The following is an 18,515-nucleotide window of genomic DNA, read 5'->3' as shown; positions in this document are numbered from 1 at the left end:
GAGTAGTGGATTCTCATCCCTCCCGTGGCTTTCCTCTAGAGTACCCAAGGAGTCCTCCATCCAGAAGGGCAGCATCCGACAGAGGCAGAAGTGCCTAGAGTCTCAAAAGCAGAAAGACCAAGAGATCTCCAACCTCAAGTTAAGCCCCTGTGTCAAGATTGAAGACAAGGAAGCCAAGTCCCAGGTAAAGTAACTGGCTGGGGATACTTGAACATGTGAATGGACTTGGCCTCTATTTCCTGCTTTTACGGGAATCAGGTGTCTAGTTATACCCGGAGCTCAACAGCAGAGCAAGAGAAGCACGATCCCCCTCACTCTGGGACTGGGTTCACTCCGCTTGGTTTCCAAATGCACAGACTTTCTCTGAAAGACGCCTCACCAGGCAACTTAGCGCCTATAGGAATTAACCATTAAATTAGCAGGAGTTTAATGAGGATGTCATTGGTGTCCAAGCTGCTGGCAGTAAATGTGGGCTGGATCAGGCAGGGTGGGCAACACAGCTACCTCGAAAATATGAGATGCAGACAGAAAAGCATCCTGCTGGGTGACACTGTCTCCAGGTGAAATGCCTGCTCTGTGAGTCTCCCCGCTGATTTAACCCTGACTTCCAGACAGTCACGTCAGATGTGCTACAGCCTTCCCCATCATCCACCGCCCCCACCTCTGGGCAGGGCCGTCGATCATCCCCTTTCTGCCCTCAGCAGGCCTGTGGCTCCACCTCTGCCGTCTCCTGCTTCCCCCAGGTCTGGAGGGACCATCGTCGCCCCTTCTCAGAGAGGTTTCCTTGTGCTGTAGCAGTTTCATCAACGCTGTGGGTCAGTGTACTCCCCTCTGAGGATAGAGCTCTTTTCAAAAGTCACTGACAAATTCACAGCCTGTCTCAACCTCTGTAACACTTGGCCTGCTGGATGCATGAATGCACATCCATCTTATAACTTCCCTCCTGGCTCTGGAGACACTGCATGATCCTGACTGTCCTGCATTCCTGTTCTTTCCACCCCTTTTTTCTTTTTTTTGGCTGGCTCCTCTCCCCACTCTCATACCCTTACGGTGAGTAATCACCCAAGTTCTCAATTCACTGTTCTTTTCTCTGTAACTGGTTCCTTGGAGATTTTATCCATGCTTCCAGCTTTGGCAACCTCGTCTGTTTTCTTGAGTCACAAATTCTGTATCTTCATCCATCCATGAATTCATTCATTTATTCATTCATTCACTCAACGAACGTCTATGTTCTCTGCTGACTGTGGAGATGCACAGGTGAAAGGTTAGGTTGCAGGCCCCCATGGCCCCTCGAGGGATCTAACGCAAAAAGAAGCAAGTCAGCAGCCATTTTGATATAATCTCTGTCCTGGAGAGAGTTTGGTCCACGGTGCTATAGAAGTGCAGAGAGATGATATCCAACTTCTACACAAGGATTGGGGAAGTCTTCCCAGAGGACCTGAAAATGAGCTGTATCCTGAGAGATGAGTAGAAATAGGCCAGGTCACGAAGGGAAGAAAGGGCAGGTGGGCAAATCCAGCATGTACCAAGGCCCGGGGCTGGGAGCCAGGATGCCTTTGAAAGGCTGCAGGGAGATTGTGGTCAGAGGGGTAGAATGGTGAGGGAGCAGCAAAGGTAAGACTGGAGAGGAGGGAAGAGGCACGTCATGGCCTCTTTTCCCAGCTGAGGAGATTGACTTTTATCCTCGGGGGTAGGAGGCTGTGAGCGCCCAGGAGATGGCTGCAGGATGGCGGGTTTACACTTAGACATCCCTGCCAGACTCTCCCTCTCAAACACGGGATGATCTAGTGAGTCCACAGCCACTACAAACGCCTCTGAAACTCAAGCCAACAGATGGCCCCAAGCACCTGTCAGGCTCCCCGGCCATCTCACCATCCCACTAATTCTCTCCAGATGGTTGTAGTTCTGTCCATCTTCCGTGGCTCCTCTTTCTCCCACATCCCCCGTTCCTGCAAATCCCATCCCTTCTCCCCTCAGAATAGCTGCTCTTGGCCCCAACGTTCACCTCTTCATGCCAGATCAGCGGCCCTCCGCCTCGGCACTATTGACATTTGGGGCTGGATCACTCTTTGTGGCAGGGACCATCCTGTGTCCTGTAGGCTGTCCAGCAGCATCCCTGGTCTCTGCCCACCGGATGCCAGGAGCGCCCCATACATACCAGTCATGCCAGTCAAAGCTGTCTCCAGGCTTTACCAAATGCCCCCGGGGGACAAAACCACCCTGCTTGGGAACCACTGTGTTAGATTATGGCCACAGCCTCCAGTAACATGTGATCACCAAACCATTGTTCCCCATCTCCATACAGCCTTCAATGGCTCCCCATTGTCTACCACAAAAACCCACACTCTCAGCCTGGCATTTGAGGCGTTGCACTACCAGCCTCCAGCTTGCTGAGAGTTTTTCCAAAAATAATCTCTGCTCCAGCAAGACACGGAAGGGGGCTGCCTGAGTCAGACAGGAAAAGGGGAAGGAAATAGAGGTGTCAGTTTTGCTTTAGGTGTGACAGCCTGGTTGAGAATGATACCACTTGTTAGTGGCATTTTGTAGAATGTGTGAGTAGATAACGCACATCCCTCTCTTCTGGCTCTATGTGTGGGCCCTGCTCATGGGGGATTGCAAACAGCCAAAATGTTACCATCCCCCTTTCCCCGAGACAGAAGTTTGCCTCATCTGTTTCTAGCAAAGTAGGGGTTTTTCTGGTACTTAATGTCTTTGGCTGCATAAGGAAGGTGGCGGGGGGAGCCATGGGATCTCTGGATCTCAAGGAGGGGCCACCCAATAGCCTGGCCCAGGGAGAAGCTGCCAGGCCTTTATTTGACTAGAGGAGAATGGCACCTATTCTGGCTGACGTTCCAGCGGAGTGAGAAAGGGGAGAGAAAAAAGCTGTCACTGTGGGAAACTAAGGTTTAGCACAGTAACAGCGTTCAAGTGAGCAAAGAGTTCTTTTGTAGAAAATCGTGCCAAGCTGTCACTCTTCTCTGCTTTGGAGAGAACAGTTGGGTGTGTGTGGCAGCAGAGCGAATTCAGGACATGGGAAGAACACAGGAGACAGGACGATGTTCAGTTCCCTTCAACAGATGACACCCACCGAGTGTGCACGGTGCCCCGGGTACCAGGCTGCATGCTGCGGTGCCGGGTGGGATTACCCTGGGTTAGACACAGCCCTCTCCTAGCAGGACCCGCGGCCGACAGCAGGCCTGGGATGCCTGTCCAAGTATTCTGAAGGCGTTGAACCCACTGATAGAAATCCGCAAAGCAATTTCAGCTAGACTCGTCCCCCCAAGTGTGTGGGCGTGTGGGCGTGTGCATGTGTTTCTGGGTGTGTGCACGTGTGTGCGTGGAATATATACCCTTGCAGGACTGACTTACACTACCTTTCTCATGCTTTCGGTGTCTGCCCCTCCTTCCTACATAAACTCCCCGTCCTGTCGTCCTGCTTCCCAGCGCCTCCTGCTAATGTGATAACCCTCCTTTGCCTCCTCTCCCCTCTTGCGTCTCTCAGCTTGTCCTGCCTCTTGGCCTGTCCAGAGAAGTTGCATCTGCCCCTCAGACCCCTTCATGTGACTTGTTCACCTTCTCTCCTGCCCCTACTTCTCTGTCTCTGAGAGGCCATATCAAGCCGATTAAGGAGGTGTTACTATTATCCTCGTTTTGCAGATGATGAACCTGAGACCTGGAGAGATTATCCAAGGTCATACACTAGTAAGTGAGGCAGGCAGGATTTGGAAACCTGGCTCCACAGCTCTGCTCGAGCTACTGCTGCCACTGGGGTCATGGCTCGTTCCGGGCCCTTTGATTCAGTTGAATCTCGGGAGACCCCTCCTCCAGGTCGTAAATATTAAAACGCTAGATCAGCTCCTCCTTGACAGGAGATAGCTGGCAGCAGCTTCCCCCTCTTGGCCAGCTCCCAGTGGCAGCCGCCGTGAGAAGGGAAACCAAGCTCACACCCCGTGTCGGGGGCCGGGGAGGGGGCAGACCAGAGAGTAGGCCCCTCCCCTGACACTGATGGGAACTGGGCAAGGGTATGAACGGAGGCCCACCCGCCGCGGACGCCACACCAGACCAGGGGACACGCGTGGCGCTGGCTTCCAGCGTGGGCTGCCCCCCTTTACTTCCCACCCCACCTCTGTCCCCCACCGTGAACTCCCAGCCTGCATCTCCCTGCTTGGTCACTCCCCTCTCAAGGGTCCCCCTAGGGCCTGGGTGTGTGGACCTGGGACACAGTCCATCCTCTGGAACGGACCCAGGGGCGAGAGATCCACGCAAGTCCTGAAATCAGGCTCAGGTTATTTGGGTGGTGGATTCCGGGGTCTTCAACGTGTGGGGTGAAAGAGCAGCAGAGATTGGGGCTCGGGGGCCCTGAGCTCTGCTTCCAGCTGGCCACTGAGTCTCCAGGTGGCGTGTCCCCGTGCACGTGGCTGTCCTCATTGTTGAAAGGAGACCGTCCGACCGTGGCTGTCCTCTGGCTCCAGTGCTGGCTCACGACTCTGCTCCACCCCAGCCCCCTCCACCCCTCACCCTCCCTTACTTCCCTTTCTTGGCTGGTTTGTCAACCTTGGGAACAAAATATCTAACCTGAGTGTGTGTATTCAGGATGGCAGCAACCTGATGCCTTGGGTAGAAAGAGAAATACATCATCAGTTTGTAAACGTGTGACGCCCCAGGAGCCTTCTGGGTCGTAAGTTTCCTCTCAATTTTATTGGATTCCCTAGAAAAATATTTGTGAAAGATAGAAAGAAGACAGATGCACCAATCTCACTGTATCCCAATTTAAAGAAAGGGAAAAAACATAAATGAAAGACTTTTTAGTGTCTCCTCCCACCTGGATCCCCAGCAGTTCAGGCTACTGGCTTGTGAAGGATGCATGCAGGCCGCTAGATAGCCTGGGTGGGTGAGATGAATATCAAAGCTCTTCCCCCAAACCTGGACTCACATTGGCACCTCTCGGTGAGTCTGCCAGTGGGACAGGTTGCCAGCAGTCACCTTCCCTGCCTGATACCACCCTTCCTCCCCGGCTTTCTCAGCACACCCTTGGGAATGGCCCCATCACGACTGCCTCTGCAGCATCTGTCCTGGGAGGCAAAGCAAAGGCAGTTTTCCACAGGAGGTTCTCCAGGGCCGTCTCTCCTGCTGCTGGCATCCTCCAGCATCACAGCCAACACGCGGAGAGTAACTGAGCACTTGCTCCATGGTCAGCGCCATTCTGGACACATATATGTATTACCCTCCGAGTTCGGGGCTGCTGTTATCTTCATTTCACAGCTGAGGGGACTGAGGCGCAGAGTTAAGTAACTCACCCAAGTTTATGGGGTTAAAAAAACAAGCGAGCCAGGGTCTTAGCCCCGGCAGTCACTCCAGAGTCCAACAGCCTGGCCCAACACCATTTGTACTGGGTGTATTCTTGCAACTTGGGAGGAAAGGACACAATGGACTAGAAACAAAGGTCCCCAAAGCGAGTCTAGTCCCAGTTGAAGGAGAGGCGCGTCTCAGAGCCACCCCTGGTCAGAGGGCCCCCACCAGGGCACGGCTGAGCTCTGTCCCTGCGGGTGATGAAGGCCCCCCGCACAGCCAGTCAGTGCGTCTGGGGGATCCCGCGGCCACACAGGTGCATCAAGAGGTCGGCTGAACTAAAGGTTCGCTTGAACCCACTCGTTCAATCCCAGCATCTTGTCTGAAGCAGGCTTCAGGGCGTGTTCGACGGACGAGGGCAATGCCCAGTGTGGCCTACAAGGTTTGAGGCCAGCCCGTGGCCCTGGACACGCTTGGCTCAGATCCCGTCTCACCAGGGAGGTCCCGCATTCACAGTCAACCCCAGGGTCTGCCCCTGGCATTGCCCAGAGCAGCCACTGACCTCAGTCCGCCTTCCATCCAATCGTACCTACCTCCCAGGGTGGCTGTCAGGGTCACGTAGACAATGGAAGGTGAACAATCTAGAACAGAATCGTCCCTTGGCACCGAGTTATTTCGGCCGTCTAACCACAGCACAGCCAGAAGGGCTGCCTCCCATTCACTGTTTCTTCTCCGTTGTTTACTCTTCCGCACACGGGAGAATTTTTGAACAGGGGACTCACTACCAGCAGAAAATGATGTGTGCTTCTGCCTTAAGGAAAACACAGCCCCCTAACGTCTGTCCACATGGCAATGTTTCTCTGTCCTCGTCCAACCACTCCTCCTTCCCACGTGTTGGAAAAAGATGGTTCACGGAGACTCTCCTCCAGGGGCTGGGCAACGGGCTGAGTGCTCGACGTGCATCTGCTTGTTTCATCTTCATGATAACCCCCATTTCACAGATGGAGGAAGCGAGGCTTAGAGGAGTTGACCAAGGCTACCCAGGTCATGTGCTAGTAGCGCCAGAGCAGGGTTCAGACACGGGCCTGCCGCCTCCAGATACCAAGCTCTTAAGACTAGGCCAGGTAATGAGAATTTATTGCATAGCACAGGGAACTCTACTCAGTGCTCTGTGGTGACCTAAATGGGAAGGAAACCCAAAAAAGAGGGGATATGTGTATACAGGTGGCTGATTCACTTTGCTGTACAGCAGAAACTAACACAACATTGTAAAGCAACTGTATCCAACAAAAACTAAAAAAAAAAAAAAAAAAAAAAAAAAAAAAAAAAGGCTAGGCTAGGGTTTCTCAACCTCAGCACAGCTGGCATTAGTACCAGGTAATTCTTCATTGCAGGGACTGTCCGTGCATTGTAGAATGTTTAGCAACATCCCTGACCACACCCACCAGGTGCCAGTGACAGCCCCGACCTAGTCATAACAGTCACAAAATGCCTCCAGACACCGCCAGCTGTTCCCTGGGTAGGTGGCTAGGGGCAAAAGCACCCCAGCTGAGAAGCAGTGCCCTTGCCTACTAGCGGTGGCTCTGGACCATTCTAAGATCAGCCCCTGGGCTTGGGCCCCCACTTAGCTTCATGCCTGCTCCCTTCAGAACTTTACTCCTTCAGGTGTCTCCTCTGAAGAAAATCTTTCCTCTCTGCTTCTCCAGCCAGTACAGGACAGTAAGCCCCAGGCTGGCTGCCGTGGCCAGGTGAGCATTTACTAGCGAGAAGTCTCCTCCCCCAGTGACGGGCCACTCCCGTCTCCCACCCACACTGGCAGCTCCAGAGACTTCCTCTGAGCACAGAAGGTCTTCAGGCTGTCTGGCCTGGACCATCCCCTCCCCATCATCAGTTCCCCTCTTCCAGGGCAGCGGCAAAGAGGCTGGAGGGCCAGGAATGGACTGCCTCCTCCTCAGCCCCTTACCAGCCCTGTCCCAGAGGGGCGAGGCATCCCACACCGCCTCCGGGATGGCCTCTGGGTTAGCTTCCATGGATATGGCCGTGTCTGTGTGCATTGGGTTGAAAGCTGTGACTTTGCCAGTCCCCGAAATGGAGCCGTCAGTGCTCACCGATCGAGGCCAGGCCAGCCTGAGCAACCAGTGCTGCCTTCTTGAATTCATTTCTGACTCTGACATTCATTTAATAAACCCATTCATCACCGACCATTCTGCAAAGCCTGACAGGCCGCAGAATAGGAATCGGAAAACCTCTCCTTGCTTCCTGCCCCACCTGCTCCCGTGTTCTGCTTCCCCCTCAACTCTCTTCTCTTGCATATGTGGCCACAGAGCTGCGTTCCTCTGGGGAATTGCAAGGCTGAATTATTTCGATGCCAGTAAAGCACCAGCTAATGGAAAGTCCACAGAGTATGAGGGCTTCAATACCTGTCTGTGCCTGTGCACGTTCTCCCCCGGGGCGTCTCGAGGTGGTTTCCTCAGAGCCCCCGGGGTACCATATACATTCCTTCCCGAAAGGCATTTGTGGATGGGGTGTCTCAGAGTTAAAAGGACCACCACTCCCCACCCTACCCCGTGCCATCCTCAGCACTTCTGGTTTTTGAAGCCCCTAGGATATTCAAAAAGAAATGCCAAAATGGGCTACCAGAAATTGTGGTATATTTTAAGTTTTTATATTTAATCGGTTAATGCTTTTAACATAAAAAACACAAAGCCAGTGTATTGTAGTGATCATAAAATAATTACAGGGTTTATTTTTAAAATGCTAATTCATGGTTCACCGCAAGCTGTGTGGTCGGGTAGTTGGACGGAGCGATGAGCCTCATCTTCTTTCCACGTCGGTGACTGTGTGTTTATCCTCATTTCCAGACAATGCAGAAGTCTAACACTGAGGCCAGTGGTACGGTGGGCCTGGGCAAATGGCCCCCTAGCAGCGCTGCCCTTGAACCTGGGCCCTGCTCTCCCCCCCGCACCACAGGCCAAGGAATTCTCAGGGCTCACGCCTAGGACCTGTGTCTACCTTCTACATTACACTCCCCAAATGTGTAGGACCCCAGAATCCACCACCCTAATGACCCGAACCTGATTTCAGGACTTGCATGGATCTCTCTCCCCTGGGTCCGTTCCAGAGGATGGACTGTGTCCCAGGTCCACACACCCAGGCCCTAGGGGGACCCTTGAGAGGGGAGTGACCAAGCAGGGAGATGCAGGCTGGGAGTTCACGGTGGGGGACAGAGGTGGGGTGGGAAGTAAAGGGGGGCAGCCCACGCTGGAAGCCAGCGCCACGCGTGTCCCCTGGTCTGGTGTGGCGTCCGCGGCGGGTGGGCCTCCGTTCATACCCTTGCCCAGTTCCCATCAGTGTCAGGGGAGGGGCCTACTCTCTGATCTGCCCCCTCCCCGGCCCCCGACACGGGGTGTGAGCTTGGTTTCCCTTCTCACGGCGGCTGCCACTGGGAGCTGGCCAAGAGGGGGAAGCTGCTGCCAGCTATCTCCTGTCAAGGAGGAGCTGATCTAGCGTTTTAATATTTACGACCTGGAGGAGGGGTCTCCCGAGATTCAACTGAATCAAAGGGCCCGGAACGAGCCATGACCCCAGTGGCAGCAGTAGCTCGAGCAGAGCTGTTGAGGAGAGTGGGTGCAGGGGCCACTTACTGTACCTGACTTAGGATAACCTCTCTGAGCCTTACCTTCCTCATCTGTAAAAGGGGAATAAAGACAACACCTACCTAATTGGAGTCTTGTGATTAAGTTAACATGTGTAAAGCTGTGCCAGAACGGTGCCTGGCACATAGTAGGTGCTCAAGAAATGTGAGCCGCTGTTAGCCATCTTGTCATGGTTCCGACGTTACCTCCATGCATACAGGCGTCTTCCCGTTGCAGCTTACCCTGGAGGAAGGCAAATAGTTTGCATAGCATGGTGATGTTCACAAGGCCAGAAGAGTACATTTCCTAACGTTTTATTATTTAAAAAAAAAAAAAAACTGAATAGATACAGAAATCAAACTCAGTGGAAGAGTATGAAGAACCCCCGTGTACCCATCCCCAGGCTTCAGGAATTCTCAACTCACAGCCAGTCTTTGTTCGTCTCTATTTCCATCCACTCCCCAGGGAATACTTTCTGGTCTAGGTCTTCTCTCGACACCAGGTGGCCTTGTGCAGGGACAGAGGGTCCACTGGACGGTAAGGGTGTCGTGGAAGAGGAAGGGTACAACCCTTAGAGGGGTCCCCTCTGCAGCTCCCCTCGGGGCATCCGATTCACAAGTCTTCTCTGCCCCATGATGAAGGCAAAGGACAGATGTTATCGTTATCCCTGTTTTACAACCTAGGAAAAACCTCTTGAAGGTTCACGTTTGACAACTATTACGCCAGCATTTCCGCCCCTGGTCGAAGAGCTGGGCGGTGTCCCGGGCTGCTTCAGCAGTTGGTTGCTCTCTGGTCTCTGGCACTTGAAGGAAACGTTCCTCCTTCCTCGTAATGAACCTCACCGAATGCCACTTTCCCTTCGCCGCTGTCAGAACTCTGCATGTCCATCCGATTTCTCAGCTGCTCCCCCTGCAGGAGCTCCGGGGCCAAGTGCTCTGTTCTCCTGGAGTGCTGGTGTGCATGCGCCCCCTTGGAATGATTTTATTTCTCACAACTTCCTCCTTTCCCTCCTGCTCCTCTGCCACCCCCTCCTCATTCCCTTTGCCCCTCCATCTGCCTCTTGTCACAACTCTCATGTTCTCAGGGCACCGATTTGGACTCCTTTTCAAAGAAGGGACATTCTAAAGACAGCTTGGGGGGACGGGGGGGTGTGACCTACCGCGTAGCGGCGTGAAATGTCAAGTGTGGGGAACAGACACCAATCCAAACGGAGAAACTGGGGACCATGCAGCTCGGCCGGGGTGTCGTTCAGTCTCCTGCCCAAAGCCCAGAATTGCTCCTTGCCTCTCAGAGGCAGCCTGCATGCCCCAGGCCAGTCCCCTTCTTGGGAGTGGGGCGGGGACTTCACCGAGGGTGTGACCCAAGAATCTCTGGCTCTTGGGTAGCATTTTCCCAGGTGACCTGTTGACAGTCGATTCCCGCTAGGACCACCCCCCCCCCCCAGCCAGTGCTTCGTACCAAGCTGTGCTAACTGTCACACGTAGGCACAGTAGTATCCCAGCAGGGGTGGCTTCCAGGCATCCTGAGGTGACCCTTTCTGGCCTCTTCCCCTCCAGATCTGGGCCTTCACATACACCCAGCAGATCCTGCAGGAGGAACTGTGCCTGTCAGTTGTCACCTTGTTCCCTGGCGCCCCGGTGGTTCTTGTCCTTTGCAAGAATGGAGATGACAGACAGGTAAGTGCTCAGCGCGTCTGCCCTGGCACGTGGCCGCCGGTGTAGGTCTAAGTCTCGTGTGCAGGAAAAGAGAGAAGCTTCAGAGGAGGAAGGGGTGATAAGGAAGAGGTCCTTCTGGTTAAGAGAGGGAGGGAGGGGCTTCTGATACCATCCGTGGTGCCCGCGGCAGCGATCAGCTGCCATGTGAAAGCCTATTGACCGCGCTGGACCTCAGCTTGCATGCGTATCTTGTACTGCCCTGTTTTGCTCCGACGCCCACCCAGGACCCCAGAGCAGGAGCACACTGGGACAGAGCCTGCAGGGCCACAAGGATGAACAAGACTCGAACCTCTGCCTTCGGGGGCCTTGGGCTCCGGCAGGACGTCCAGCAAAGTTCATAGCACTCTGGATGCACCTGGTGCCTAGTTTCTCTGGCGGCACAGTGTTGGCTCCACTCAGTTTCCTGCCAACTGGGTCCTGGTGTTGGAGAGACCGAGATTCAAATACCCATTTTTATGGCTCACTGGCTGTGTGACCCTTGGCAGGTTACTGGACCTCTCTGAGCTTCCGTTTCCTCCTCTATGAAATGAGGTTGATGATGCCCATCACACAGGGTAGCTGTTTAGAGCAGTTCACTGAGATGACCCGTGATACCTGGTCAGTGGTTGTTCCCCAGTACGTGTCCATCCCCTCCCTCCTTGTCCAGTGAGGTGAGGTCTGGGAAGCAGCAGCATGAGACCCCCTCTCTGCTTGGGCCCCTCGTGTGCTGAAGCACTTTGGAGGAGCAGAGGTTCGGCGTCAGGTGCTGCCCAGGAGCCCCTCCACCCCTCCTGCCTCGCCATCCCCCCCTCCTCATTCTCACCCACTTCTTCATGACGGTGCAGACACCGAGCGTGGATCATTTCTTTCGCTGCTCCTGTGACTAACTCGCTTCATATTTTCTGGCCTATTGCTTGGAAAGTTATTGCCTTCTAATGAGTTTTCCTAGCAAACATATTGATTTCGCGTTTACTTTTTTTAATCCGATTAAAAAAAAAAAAAAAAAAGAAAACCAACAACAATACCTGGCAAGGCAATTAGTTGCAGTTTTCTTCCTCCATGAGACCATGAAGTCAAGTCTCTGGATGACCCTAGCCATGTGGTGTCAACATTTCTGATTACGCTGGAACTCCCAATACTATTGCTAGGACCCAGGACCTTAGCCGGAGAATTCTGGTTCATCCTCTCCCCTCTCCATCTTCCCAGCAATGGACCAAGACTGGTTCCCGCATCGAGCACGTGGCATCCCACCTCTGCCTAGACACGGACATGTTTGGCGATGGCACTGAGAACAGCAGGGAGATCGTTGTCAATCCGTGTGAGTCCTCACTCATGAGCCAGCACTGGGACCTGGTGAGCTCTTGAAGATCCGTGTCGGAACTGGCAGGGGCCGTGGGGTGGCGCTTCCCCGGATGAGAATCGGACTGGCAACCAGGCTGCAGGAAGCCCCGAACTGCTGCAGAAGCCCTGAATGGGGAAGCGAAGGCAGAGCCCCCCAGGACAGGAGCGGCTGTCAGGGAGGATGCAGGAAGAGACTGCAAGCCGAGAGCAACTCAGAGACAGACAGATCCCCGCGTTCCCAAGGCCGTTAAGTTCCAGTCCTGGCTGGGTCTGCCCCTGCACGGTATCTGGAGGCAGAGATCTGATGGGAAGTGTTAATGTTGTTCCCTGTCTTAACGAAAGAGGCCAGAGAGAACAGCCTTCGTCGTCACTAGGCCAGGACTCGACTGAGAGATGAAGGGCGGAGGTGCTTTTCAAAACAATTAAAGGAACCGTGGAAGTTCTGTCTGTGTCTCTCCTCCTTTGTTTCCACTTAGGTTAGCTCAGAGCTAGGCTGAGTTCTCCTTCGAGTCGGGGTGGGCAGTTGGTGGGGCCTTGTTGGGGGTCGACAACGAGGACGGGGAGATGGGAAACCTGCCCTCTGATCCTGAGCTGCCGCCGCTGGCAGGCAGTGCGACCGGGAGAAGACACATAATTCTCTGGCCCTTCATCTCCTGTTACATCAAGTGGGGGAGGCGAAGGACAGTAGTGTTTCCTACCTAGGGATACACAGTCTGTCTCATCTGGGGAAACTGCATCTATTCAGCAGCCCTAGGGGCTACCTGTGGGGATCCCACTGCAGTAGGTCCAGGGCAGGGTCCAGGCTCCTCCCTGGTTGGAATCACTGCTCTAGGCGTCTCTGTGGGCCCTGATGGCTTTATAGTCTGTGGCCATCGGTGTGGGAGTTTCATCCTCTAACAAATCCCCAGTGTGTTCTGGGAATTGGGTATGGTGGTTGTCCATTCTTAGTAACTAGGCTTTAAGAAAAGAACCGACCCATGTTGTTTAAAAGTTCCCGGAATATGCCTGTACATTCTCGGCCGAGGTAAGTTCACCACGTGCTGATTAGTAATGGTTTTAGCTATCTATCGCCGAGAAGCAAATGACCCCAAAACTTAGCAGCTCAAAGCAACACACATCTCTGATCGCACAGTTGCTACGGGGCACAGCCTCCCTGGGTCCCCTGCTTCAGGGTGACTTAAAAGGTTGCAATCAAGGTGTTGCAGTGGTTTTTGATAGGATCTGGCTCTTTGCTGTTGGCCAGAAGCTGCCCTCAGTTCCTTACCGTGTCGGCCTCTCTAACCCAGCCACCAAGCCAAGCAAGCCAGGAAGGCAAGAGTACCAGCAAGACGGAAGCCACAGTCCTTTCCAACCTCGTCTCACAAGTTACCTCCCATCACTTTTGCCACATTTGAGAGAAGTGAGCCTCTAGGCCCAGCCACACTCAAGGGGAGAGGATTACACAAGAGAGCTGGTGCCAGGAGGTGGGGGTCATTTGGATCCACTTTGGAATCCATCTCCCATCTTATACCCTGAACAGGTGTCTGTCTCCCCTTCATCCAGAAAGCCTTCCGTGATGGCCGTTGTTCAAGCTCATCATTAAAAAAATCCATGACTGTGGACTACTGCAGACATGGAAAGTGAAGGGCTGGGCGTGCAGATCCAGCGTGTCCTCTGGTGGTTGCATTTGTTTATGCAATCCTCCTATTGCCTTCTTTAGTTACCATTCGGCTCTTATGTGGGGCTGGCTCACTCCCCACTGTGGACAGGAGAGGAGGCCGTGTGATAAAGACATCTACAGAAGAAGATGTTCTGTTGGCTCCTCCAGCTACAGGTCCACGGGGTTTAAACCAGTTTTGCAGAGAAGAAAGAACAGGCAGTTTCACCAGCGCCCTCTCCCCTAAATCGGGGAAACAGATTCTGCACTAAAATAACTAAAGGAGCTGGTATTGTCCCCATCTGTGTCCTTGTCTCCCTCTGTATCTGTGCCTGTCTGGGAGTTCCCCGGTGGCAGGAAAGCTGGCTCGTGACTGACTTTAGCCCCAGCACTGAGTCAGGCACATCAAGCTCTCAGTGAATATTTTCCCACATGGGTGATTGGAAACACTATTCCTTGTCCAGGAGGAAGGGACATTACTCTTATTTTACTCCCCCTGTCAAGTCACAGAGTGTAGGTGGCCATAGATATCTGTTGAATACCCATGGAAACGGGGAAACAGGAATGGAGGCCTCTGCCCCAGAGGGACAAACATTTTTTTTTTTTTTATATCTCAGCTGCTTAGATGTGGCAGAAAAGCTAAGGCTCGGGGATCCCACTGACCTTCCTCTTACTAGTGAAAGAACTTGGGACAGTAACAAAGACTCTGTGAAGGACGTGGGGGGTAGTTTGCTAATGGAGACGCCAAAGGTTCACATTTGGGCTTCAGGGTGTGCATCTTAAGACCTCCTTAGTGGAAAGCAGAACTTAAAAACTGATGCCAGTAGGGATCACTATAACTGTGTAGGGTTATCCAAATACCCTCTCTTCACCAAGTTGATGGTGATGGAGCCAAAGCAAGAGTAATTTGTGATTTAAAAGCAAGAATAGCAGCAGTTCCAAAGCTCCACCGATTCAAGACAAAGCTGATGATACCTGGATGGGACAGCAACCTGCCCCAGTCTGAGATTCCTGTGTCCTGCAATTATGCAGCAGAGCAAGTGTGGCCAAGCTTTGCCGGGCAGTAAGGTCTTTTAGTGGGTGCTGAATTAGAGTCCTTGGTCAGCTCTGATCGTTGAGTTTGAATGCCAGATTTCAGGAACCTGAAACGGCTCACTTTGTAGGCCAGCAGTATTGTGGGTGAAAGTGAAAGTTTGTCAATGACATCAGCATATGAAAGCAGAGAAGGACCTACTCTCTTCATATCTTATGGGCTAGCAAGATAGAAACCCCAAACCCAGCTTTGGGAGTCACCACTCTGCAGCAATCTCATCACACTGCCGGGCGAGAAGGCGGCCAGGTGTGGCAGAAACGCCTCACCAGGGGTTGCCTCTGGCTAGTGCGAACAGACATGAGCAATATGGGCTCCTAAGTATCTAAATGGTGTGGTGTGCGAATTAAACGAAAGGGAATTTATACATACATTGTATACATTTGTGAACTGGAAAGAAGAGAGACAGGGGCTTCAGGCACTCTCCAGTACCTGGATTAGAGTTGGAGGGATGATGGTGTTGAGTGGATGGGCAGAAATGGGAGTTTTTCAGTAGTTCTGGAGGCAGCATAGGTGGCTACGCTGGGTGCCATATTGAATCTGAGACTCACTCTCTTGGCAGTTTCTTTTCTTATGGACTGTGTAATTTCTCTGTGTGTGAGCTCATCTTCAGCAGGAGTTATTTCCTCTGGGCTGTGGAAGCATGCCTCAGGGAAGGTTCAAGTTTGCCTCTGTTGGGTTCCATTGGGTTCAAACCAGTATGTACACTGATTTTTCCAATTGTAGTTTCCACACTGTGAAAGTTCAGTGAATTTGGACCCCACATCTGTGCTTGGCACAATCTTGGATTTTGATCCTTTGCAGATTATCTTTCCTCTACCCAAATTGTTGTCCTGCTCCCATGCCGGCTGGTAGGTGGGGTTTGTTTAGCCCTTCTGAGCACCCACTTAAGTGTAGGGTCCCATTTCTGGCCCCAGCCACTCATGAAGCTGTGGTCTTCATATCTGCCTCCACTGGGGTGTTGAAACCCCAGTCCTGATTGCACAGATATCTGGCTTCCACTCCCTTTCAGCTCTCATTCACCATGCTGGCTTTGAATTCCCACTCATTTTTGGAATCTGGAATTTCTCTTTTCTTCCTTTCAAACGCAGCTGTGATTTCAAATTGTTTTATTGTATTTTATCCAATATTTATAGGTGTTTGTGGCAGGGGGCTTTCCTGTGTCAGCTCAGACCAAAATTCCTTAGTGCTATAATTAGCTGTCACCACTGTCTTTCCCACTGGCTCTGGGACCAGATCTTAGTGTAGACCCTCAATAAATTTCCGTGAGTGAGTGAGAGAATAAGCCCGTGATTCTTTAGTACTACTTCCTAATTACCTCCTGGCTATAGCTACCAGACATTGGAGTTTTAAAAAGATAGCAAAGGCAGAAATGGAGGACCGAGAAGACAAATTTATAACAATGAAATCTCGTTATAATACACAAAGATTTAGGGATCATGCATATTTTACTTCATAATGACAGAGATTAATCCTGGAAGCGTTAACTAGAAAGAACGATCAGTAATGGAAATCTTTAACACTACAATAGAGCCTGGCAAGAGAGAGTCTGTTCTCATAAACTCTGGGGGATGGAGATGGGAGGGTAAGTGGGGAGCCCTCACATCTCCTCTGCAAGTATCTCAGGCATATTCACCGGCATCTGGTAATCTGAGTCCTGGCCAGCCTTCAAGGACAGGCTCACCTTTTACCTGTGCTCCATCATAGTTTACCTGCAGTGCAGTTACGCCTCCTCCGTTCCCCCACCCCACACGTTGTGCTCCTGGAGAGACAGTGCCCTGACCTATCGGGTCCCTTGGCACGTGACAGCACCTGGGGCAGCATCTGGCACGCAGAGGAGCACGGCGAAGGGTTGCATGAGAGGTCTGGCAGCCGTGCGCACGTGGTGGCCGCCTCTGGGACATCACCCACGGTAGGCGGGAGCCTCTTCTCCCCAGCATGCAGAGCCAACCTCTCGAGCTCCCTGGTGGTCTAAGGTCTCAGGCAGCCCAATTCGGATTAGCAAAATCCAAAGCTCCGAGCGCTTTTCCATTTGCCATGGAGCCGACTAATTTAATGAAGCCGTCACAGAGCAAACCTCAGGGCTTATTGGGAAAGGACTCGAGCACGACATTATTTCACAGCAGTAGATTGCATCATTTTCATTTCACAGCTTTCCAATGGGAAATAATAAAGCAAAATTACAAACATAATGAAGAAAGAAAGGAGGGGAAAAAAAAAAAAAAACCTTGGGTGAGAGATGCATCCTCTGTGCCATGAAAGGGCTGGTCACCTTATTCATTGGAGCCAGTAGATATTACCTGGCTTCCCTCGCAGGAAGGAGTGCAGCCCAGGATGCCTCCACCTGCTGCTGAAGCTAACAGGCTGCAATAACTCACTGCCCAGCACAGCGAGGAGCCCTGAGCACCCCTGCAAAAGGCTCACTGGATGGCCTTCTGAGAAATTCCAGCTTCCAAGAGCTCAGCCCTCCCTGGGCTGGCCACAGCGCTGGGGCAAAGGGCTGCCATTGGTGATGGCCAGGCAAGGTCTTGGGGTGTTGGTGTGCACTGCACCTCCCTTCCCTCCAGAAGACACAGTGGCTTCACCAGTGGGCCTTCTTTCATCCCCAGGTTGGAGGAAAGAATAGGTCCCTTCCTCCGTATGAGCTGAAAGCCAGGGGCTAAATAGGAGTCAACAGAGAGACAAAGCTTTTTCCAAAGCTGTTCTCGTTTATAGCACTGAGGTGTAAGATCAGGGTGGGCAGCCAGCTCAGGTGGGCCTTTTATTCCATTCTGCAGACCTGTCCAGAGCTTGAGGAGATGCCCCAGGCCTCTCCCCACAGCCAGGAGACTGAACTCCATTCCACCCAGGCCCAAGTTCCTGCCTTGCCTTGTACTGAAAATAACTTTCTCCTCTGTTAGCGGAGGGGTTTGGGGCCTTGAGGAACGAGCTCCCTCCTCTTTCCCCTAGTGGTCACCACCTCCTTCCCCTCCCCGTCTTTGCCCTCCCCCTCCTCATTCTTGACCCCTCACCTGTGCCGTCATCTTCCTCCCTTTGCTCCTGCAGTGATGCGTCCGCCTCTGCTACCCCCTCCCCATTAACTGAACAGTGTCCCGGTTTCTCCCACCCTGACATAAAGAAAAAAGCCTTCCCTTGAACCTGGTCTCCCCTTTTTCTTTGGCCAACACGCTCCTCGAGAGCACAGTAGCTGGTCCCATGGACTTAGGTCCAGATCCTGGCTCTTCCAGTTCCTAGCTGTGTGACTAGGGGCAAATTACTTAACTTCTCTGAACTCAATTTTCTCCTCTCTAAATGGGGCTAATAATTGTACCTATCTCATATGTTTATTGTGAGACTAAATGAAATGACTCATGTGATGTTTTCAGCACAGTGCCAGGCACGTCTTATGTCTAAAAATGTTGGTCATTGTTATAGGTTTACTGTGAGAATGAAACATCAGTTTCCAGAGCAGAGGGCAGGACCTGGGAGTGGGGCGGGCTGAGCCTCAATCCTCAGCGGCCACTTAGAGGTCAGGCTGGGGCCTGAGACTCTCTGTGGGGTTGCCAGGAGAAGCCCCGGCAGCCCTGCTCTTTGAGTCTGAATTGGTGTTGGGCCAGGAGGGGAGGAAGCAAAGAGAGACAGTGAGGACGGTGAGGGAATGGCGATGCCCCTCGCTGGCCTTGGCCCTTTGTTGCCTGCAATTCACCATTCGCCTTTCCTGGTGCTGCCTCAGCCTGTGTGTTCATTGCTCGTGGGCTCACACTGACGGGTCTGTCACCTGTGCGCTAGGCCCTGTGTGTGCCATGATCCGTGCAGAGCCCCGCGGGAGGCCACGTTGTGCACAGCGCCAA

At 52.7% G+C, this 18,515-nt stretch overlaps 1 protein-coding gene across 2 annotated transcripts in view; it reads left to right on the top strand.

Annotated features, from left to right (window-relative positions):
• The window catches only part of GALNT14 (polypeptide N-acetylgalactosaminyltransferase 14), a 222,974-nt gene extending 210,621 nt beyond the window's left edge, over nt 1–12,353 (top strand). Inside the window, exons 13-15 of one of the 2 annotated variants that reach the window (XM_068564337.1) lie at nt 40–184; nt 10,481–10,600; nt 11,825–12,353. In XM_068564337.1, the coding sequence (XP_068420438.1) occupies nt 40–184; nt 10,481–10,600; nt 11,825–11,983 (424 nt within the window). In that variant the 3' untranslated portion in view covers nt 11,984–12,353. The remainder of the gene's footprint in view (nt 1–39; nt 185–10,480; nt 10,601–11,824) is intronic. The other variant, XM_068564338.1, reaches the window with a different exon arrangement.
• The last annotated feature ends 6,162 nt before the right edge of the window (nt 12,354–18,515 follow it).

This window comes from Eschrichtius robustus, chromosome 15 (assembly GCF_028021215.1).
Source record: "Eschrichtius robustus isolate mEscRob2 chromosome 15, mEscRob2.pri, whole genome shotgun sequence".
Taxonomy (NCBI): Eukaryota; Metazoa; Chordata; class Mammalia; order Artiodactyla; family Eschrichtiidae; genus Eschrichtius; species Eschrichtius robustus.
The sequence above is the reverse complement of the archived record's forward strand: the minus strand, read 5'-3'. Positions and strand labels throughout refer to the sequence as shown.